An 8,169-nucleotide genomic window follows, 5' to 3' on the forward strand; every position below is an offset into this window, starting at 1 on the left:
AGCATTTAAATCAGATGATGAGCCCGCAACCTGAAGAAATTATATGGTGTTATGGAGAGTGGCAGAGAACTTTTGAAGCGTTACAAGGGATAACTTTTATAGAAGGGATACCAAAATCTTCCTTTTGGGATGGAACCAAACACCGTCTTGTGATACTCGATGACTTAATGGCCGAAACTGATGACAGCGTAACTAAATTATTTACAAAAAAATCGCATCACAATAACATTTCAGTGTTTTATCTTGTACAAAATCTTTTCTCAAAAAATAAAGAACATCGCACTATCAGCTTGAATGCTCATTATCTCGTTATTTTTAAAAATCCACGTGATCGTTCGCAGATCGTTCAGCTGGCAAAACAACTGTATCCCGGAAAGACAAATTTTTTACTAGACGCATTTAAGGACGCAACAGACGTACCTCACGGTTATTTGGTGATCGATCTTCGACAGGATACACCTGACCATCTTCGTGTAAGAACAGACGTTTTTTCTCCTGAAAAACAAGTTGTTTATATCCAAAAGTAATGTCTGCGCGTGTAAAACGTAACGTTTCAATGTTGAAACTTCTTGGAGAGGCTAAACCCAGAGTAGCAAAAGCAGTTTTAAATGGAGCGTCACCGGATCTAATCAATACGTTATGCGAATGTGCACTGAATATATTACGCGGTAATCTTCCGCTCAGTCCAGTACAAAAGAAGCGTTTGATCAGACACAAGAGAAGTTTAAGACTTTTATCAAAAAAAGGCTCTTCAGCATCTCGACAAAAGAAGCTTTTACAAAAAGGTGGTCTATTAGGTGCCCTTCTTCAACCTGTCTTGGCTACTTTAGGTGGAATACTAGCGGGTGGTTTATGAGATGGAGCATGCCAAGAATATGGTATTGGTGGACCAACGTCTCTTGGACTCAATCCACACCCGAAGAGAATCACCAATAACCGAACCGTCCACAGAAAAGCTTTGGGATCTTGATCAGCAGATGAAAGATATTCTAACGCGAAAAGATATGAACTCAATCGAAAAAGCAGAGTTGTATCAACAAGTGCTGTGGAAATTCTTAAAGCGGAAAGATGAACGATCACATCAGATGGTAACTAAGACCAATCCTCAATCAATAAGAACACCTGACCCAACAGAACACGACACTTTAACAAAAGATATTATTGAGAGCGTACCTATTTCGTTGAGAAAGAAAGCGGAGAGATTATTGGATTATCTCAAAAGACACACAGAGCTTGAATGGAACCCGAGAGGGGAGATTAAATATCGCGGTAATATCATCCCAAATTCAAACGTTCTTGATCTAGTCAATGACGCACTCCGCAAAAGAAAGTCTGTCAACCCTAAAGGATGGGAATATTTTGCTCGTGCTCTGCAGGAATCCAACGTCCCACGTGATCTCATCGGTCATGCTGACAGGTGGGCGTATATTAGACAGCGTCCGTCGAGGAATTTAGAAACGGTTAAACCGGAGAGAACATCTGCCTGGGTCTCATTCAAATGAAAGGAGATAAAACACTACGCGCTCGCTATTACAATCCTAATCAACCGGGATCTTATGGCGGTATTAAACCGTTAAAGACTGCTACGAAACTTAAAAAAACTGTCGTCAGCTCTTGGCTTTCTCATCAAGACGCATACACCCTTCATAAACCCGTTCGTTACAAATTTCCGCGTTGACGGATTATTGTAGGTGGAATAGACCATCAATGGCAGGCTGATCTCATTGATGTTCAACAATTGAAATCGTACAATGACGGGTACAGATACATTTTGACGTGTATCGATGTCTTCAGCAAGTTTGCGTGGGCTGTTCCTATAAAAGACAAAACGGGAGAAACGTTAAAAGATGCTTTCAGGACTATTTTAGAGTCTGGTCGAAAAACAATCCGGCTCCAAACCGACAAAGGCCTCGAATTTGTCAATAAAAGCTTTCAGCAATTTCTGAAGCGGAATGGGATTGATTTCTTTACTACTGAGAACGAGGATATTAAAGCTGCGGTAGTTGAACGATTCAATAGGACTCTCAAAGAAAAACTGTGGCGTGTGTTTACTCGTCAGAACTCTCCTCGATTCAAAGACGTATTACCCAAAGTAGTGAAAAGTTATAATCATTCTTATCATAGGAGTATCAAGTTACGCCCTGTTGACGTAACAGAGAAAAATCAAGGGACGTGTGGAACACATTGTATTTGGATGATCGACCTAAAAAGAAAACTAGTGCAAAACTTTTGATCGGCGATCGTGTGAGAATAAGTAAAAGTAGGCGACTGTTTAAAAAGGGCTACCTACCCTCTTGGACCGAAGAGTTATTTACAGTGACAAAATCCATTTCAACAACACCTAGAACCTACCAAATTACAGACGATCAGAACGAATGCGTGCGCGGAAGCTTCTATAAACAAGAACTGCAAAAAGTTGGTGCAAAAGAAATCTACAGAATTGAGACCGTCTTGGATAAGCGTAAAAGCGGACAAGAACTTTTGGTGAAGTGGGTCGGTTACGATTCATCATTTAACTCTTGGATACCAAAGTCTTATCTTCGTGTTTACAATTAATTATCATCCTTGTTGTTGTTTTTTTTTTTTGTTTTTTGTTTTTTTTTTGTTTTGTTTTTTTGTTTTTTTTTTATTTGTTTTTTTATTTATTTTTTTTAAATTTTCAAATGGAAGGATCCGAAAGTGAAAGTAATAATTCCAACAGAAATTCATCTTATTGGTCTATGTTTGGGAAACGAGTCCCTAGAGGGGAGATCGTGTTCTTGTGTCAGATGATGATTGTGTCGATTGTTGTGTCTGTATCATTATATAACTTGACGCGTGACGGAGAAACAGACAGACTATGGGTAGCACTTCTAAGTAGTTGTCTCGGTTACGTTCTTCCAAATCCAACACTGAATAAACGAGTTTAATCATGTCTTATTTAGTCTTACCTTCTAATAGCAGCATGAGCTATTTTCCGAATAATTCTCCAGGGCATTATTTTACAAAACTACCCAGAGTGTTAGATTTATCGACAGAATACGAAGTCGGTTTATCAGAAATATTATTCAGTAACACGTATAACAACATCCTTGAGAATGAAGCATTTTTCGAGTTTAGAGTTACTAACGACAGCGAACAAGATACCGTACTCATCCCATCGGGTTTATACGAGTCACCGGATGAACTGGTTAAAACGATGATGACTCATATAAGAAGGAAAATAAAAAAGAAGCACGAGGGTTTCATCAAATTTTATTACGACCGTGCGACTCGCAGAGTAATGATAAGGCTATATAAGGAAGGAACTTTTTTGCACTTGAGTTCGACATTGAGCAATCTCTTGAATATTCCAAATCATTATTTATACGGTCCAACGTCTGTGTCGAGTGAAAGGCCATTACATCTAAACGTCGGATTCGAAGCAGTATACGTATATTGCAACCTCGTTCAACCTAGAATAGTTGGGGATAGCGTCGTACCTCTTTTGAGATGGGTACCGAGCGGAAATAGAAGCAAAGACATAGTTCATCATATTTTTGAGAAACCTAACTATGTTCCTCTCAGACTATTTAATTTTGACACGGTTGAAATCCTTTTAACCAACGACAAAGGCGAACCTTTGACATTTGCTTCAGGGAAGTCTATCGTGATACTTCATTTTCGAAAGAAGAGATTCGATTCGTAAAAAGTCGTCATGACAAAAGGGATCGTGTTCAAATCCAATCAAAAAGGTTACGATGATTATTACTGTACTCAAGCAGGACGTGGTCTACCCGTGTTTGTTGGTGGAAGACATCAAAGAGGTCGAGGGCTTGGGAGTATCTTTGGTGGTATTGCGAGATCTCTGTTTCCCATCTTGAAATCGGGCGCTAAAACATTATTAAAAGAAGGTGCAAAAACCGGTGCCCAAATAGCATCTGACGTCATTTCCGGTCAAAATGTTAAAACAGCTTTAAAACGACGCGCGGGGGAGAGTGGGAAAAGATTACTCAACAGAGCCGTGGGTGGTTTGACTTCAACTTCATCGCCGCCGCCGCCGCCGCCACCCGGACGTGTGACTCGGCGTATAAAACGACGACGACCTACTCAGACACGACAAAAGACCAGGAAGAGACGTAGGAAGAACGTAGCTCAAGACATTTTTGGTTGATTATCATGGCTTTGTTACATCCCTATTCCGCAGAGAGTGTACACAGCGGACTCGATCTGTTCTCATTACCCGTCACCCAGACTGCTGTTCAGGATGGTTTGTTTGTGGAATACCATCCGATCTCTACTTTGTCGAGTGGAGGTCCGATCGAATTTTCGATCAGCGGGGGGACGTCAGACTACTTGGATTTGCATAACACATTTATGCACGTACGCGTTAAAGTAATAAAGGCGGATGGAACTAATTTAGACGCCGATAGCAATGTTGCCCCTGTTAACACCTGGTTTCATGCCTTGTTTTCACAAGTGGATATGACTTTGAACGATGTTCTGGTGACGTCAAGTGAGAACGTTTATCCTTTTAGGAGTTTTGTAGAAACAATGTTGAATTATGATCAAGGTGCGAAAAGGAGTCACCTGACAATGGAATTTTTTCACGAGGACACCCCGGGTAAACTAGAAATAACGGATAGTACAAATGCTGGCTTCGATGCACGGAAAGAGCTGGTGAAAGAGAGTAAAGAAGTGGATATGATGGGAAAACTACATTTAGATTTCATGCATCAAGAACGGTATCTAATTAATGGAGTTGATGTAAAGTTGAGGCTTATCCCGTCTAAAGATGCTTTCCATCTCATGACCGATGCTGAGGGGTTTAAGAGTGTAATTACACACGCCTCGTTGTATGTTAGGAAGATTAAATTAAACCCAGCCGTGGCCCTGTCACACGAGAAAGCACTTCACATCGGCAATTGTAAATACCCCATGAAGCGCGTTGTCCATAAAACCTTTTCTATTCCAAAAGGAAATTTAAGTGCAGTGCAAGATAATTTGTTTTTATCGCAAACCCCGACTAAGATCGTACTGGGTCTAATCGAAAGCACTAGCTTTAATGGAAACTACAAAAAGAATCCTTTTAATTTCCAGCACTTTGATCTGTCCTATCTAGCCCTGTACTTGAACGGAAAACAGATACCGTCCAAAGCACTAACTCCGAATTTCAGTAGTAAACAATATGTCAGAGCTTATCACAGTCTTATGCTAGCAGCTGGACTGGTTAACAACGATGCCGGAAATGGAATAGATTATAATGCTTACTCTCAGGGTTGTAGTCTTTTTGGTTTTGATCTGTCACCATCGCTATTAGACGGAAACCAGTTTGAACTGGTAAAAAGCGAGTCGCTTAGACTAGAACTTAAATTCTCGACCCCACTAGCTGATCCGATCATTGTGTTCTGTTACAGCGAATTAGATAGTGTAATAGAAATTGATCGCACTCGTCAGGTGATCACTGACTTTTCATCATGAACAACGTAGAAATCGAAACGATGTTAAACGGACACGTTAGGGCGAGACGAATTTTTCGAGGTGTTTATCCTAAAGATAGACTTCCGAACAACCCGAATTCTCGTCAACCAGCTGCGTACATTATTAACACAGAGTCGAGTTCCGGTCCCGGAAAACATTGGGTATCTGTGTATTTTAACGGGATGGGAAAGGCAGAATATATGGATAGTTTTGGGTTCCCGCCTTCTGCGTATCCGACAATTCAAAGATTTGTGGAAAACAATAGTCGAAGCTGTAAACACAACCCGCGTATTATTCAGGGTATAACCAGTTCCACATGTGGTTTGTACGTTATATATTTCGTGTTGAAGAAAAGTAAAGGTGAAAGTTTGTCAAAACTTTTATCTATTTTTAATCCCTATCATTTTCGTATGAACGATTTAAAAGTGGCAAGAGCTGTTACTCATTTATCCCGAGGCACCTTGGTTGGGTAATCTTAATTGGAATGTTTGTTGTTTAAAATAAAAAAAAAAAAAAGATTCCTTATGATAAAATTTATTTCGTGTACACGAAACAAGACATAATTCTATTTACTTTATACCTTATTATATGATTTTTAAAATGAAGAAAATGATGATGATGATGATGATGATAATGATGATGATTATGATGATTACAATACAATTGATAAGCATTAACCGTTTGCTTTTGATTGCTTGATCGCTTATAAAATTAAGACTTGCTTTAAATTGTTTAATTACAAATATTTTGTTGTTGATGATGATTATGACGATGATGAAAATGATGTTTATGATATATATGTAACATTGCTACCCATTAATCATTTATAAAAAAAAATGTTTAATGATTGAGTGTGTGAATGATCATTTTATAAGATGTGTATGGTGTATGAAAGTGTTGTTTTTTTGTTTTTGTTGTTTTTTGTTTTTTTTTTCTTTCGTTTGTTTCTATGATCTTTTGTTTTTTCATATTTTTATAATTCTATTATTATTATTATTATTATTATTATTATTATTATTATTATTATTATTATTATTATTATTATTATTATTATTTATTATTATTATTATTATTATTATATTATTATTATTATTATTATTATTTATTACATTTTTATTTAGATCGTAATCTTATTTGGTCAAGTTTTGTTGTTTTTTGCTTTTTCTTTTTTATTAATATTTATAGAAAAATTATAATGATGATTTAAAAGCTTGATATGTGAATGTGTGAATGACCTTAGATCATTATTGTATAAGGTGTAACTGGTGTGTGAAAGTACATTGCTTTCGATGTTGTGAAAAAATAAAACAAAATGAATTTTATTCACCAACACATGGTTTTATGTCGGTTTTTTTTTCTGTGTCTGTTATGGTTTTCTTTTTTTTTTTTTTTTTTTTTTTTGTAAAAGAAGATTTTAATTTTATTATATGGGAACTACTTTTGTTTCAGTTTCGAAATGTTCACGTTAAATTTCAAAGAAAAATTAGCATAAAAAAAGAATCCTTCGAAACTGTAACAAATTGTTGGGTAATATAATTATCAAAGAGTAAAAAATACAAGATGAAAAGATATAGCTTCTTTTATTCAAAACATAAAAAATGATTCGAATCATCAATATGATCATTAACTCAAAAGATAATTGAGTTGTTCGATTACACACCAAATCACAAAGTAAAACATCATGGGGAAAAGTACTCGATTCGTCCAACGATTGACGGGTGAAATCTCCTGTATCATAGAGGGCCACCCACCGTTGGTCTTAATCCAGCTGCTGAGTTTTTTGTCCACATATGAACCCACAAATAAAGCAAAGTTTTCTCTATCCGGGTGAATACGGAGTACACGCTTAATGTAACATAAAAAAACAATGATTCTACCCCAGCTGATCTGAGAGAATAATTCGTCTGCGACGATATACAATTGTTCTCTGGTTTCTATCAACGGACAGGTCGATAAATGTTCGTGAATATACTTATCATATCCTGCAATTGCTTTCTGATAACGATCATCTATCTGTTGATCGAGAAGCAAATCTTTCACAAAAAGTTCCATTTCAGTATCAGTCAAGACAAAAGTACACGAAGTAAAACACACATGCGACGCATTATCCAATACCTTTCTGGTATAATCTGACGAGGCATCGCTAACCAACCACCATGTGATTCGAGCCAATGATTAAGTTTTTTCTCAAGATGAAGACTAACGATCTGAGAAAAATTTTCCCTGTCTGGATGACGTAAAGCTACTCTTCTAGCATAAGCAATTAGAATCACTATCCTATACCAGTTGATATGCTGCTGAAATAATGTATCAATCATCGAGCAAAAACCCAATGGGTTATCCAATACTGGTTGTTGAAAGAGTGATTGATGACAAAAATGAAAACATTGATCTATCACGGTTTTAACACAATGGAACATTTCATCTGGTTCTACATTGAGAATTAATGCTTTCACAAGACCACTCATTTTGCGACGACACTGTCCCGACAAAAATATATTTCAAAGAACCAATCAAACGGACGAGACTATGACAATATGATATCCAATCAAGATCGGAGAATTTGAAAGAACCAATCAAAATGATTTAGACTACCGGCTGCTCTGAATGACCTTGACCTATTTTTTTGTGCGGCGCTGCTCTGCGGCTGACGCCTGAGCTATTTGCCCTTTGACCTTTGAGGGAATCAATGGACTTTTAATTGATTAAATTAATAAGTCATTAGACTCA

General features: G+C 37.3%; 1 protein-coding gene across 1 annotated transcript; it reads left to right on the forward strand.

Moving 5' to 3' along the window:
• The first annotated feature begins 4,137 nt into the window (after positions 1-4,137).
• LOC144970839 (uncharacterized protein F54H12.2-like) lies at positions 4,138-5,439 on the forward strand. The gene has a single exon (XM_078910965.1). The coding sequence runs from the start codon at positions 4,138-4,140 to the stop codon at positions 5,437-5,439; it is 1,302 nt and encodes a 433-aa protein (XP_078767091.1).
• The last annotated feature ends 2,730 nt before the right edge of the window (positions 5,440-8,169 follow it).

The sequence above is a fragment of the Berghia stephanieae genome, chromosome 1 (genome assembly GCF_034508935.2).
Source record: "Berghia stephanieae isolate SIO BIC M18660-M18661 chromosome 1, UCSD_Bste_1.3, whole genome shotgun sequence".
Taxonomy (NCBI): Eukaryota; Metazoa; Mollusca; class Gastropoda; order Nudibranchia; family Aeolidiidae; genus Berghia; species Berghia stephanieae.

Coding starts and splice junctions, on each gene's coding strand:
- LOC144970839 (XM_078910965.1), top strand. CDS start 4,138: ATGGCTTTGTTACATCCCTATTCCGCAGAGAGTGTACACAGCGGACTC.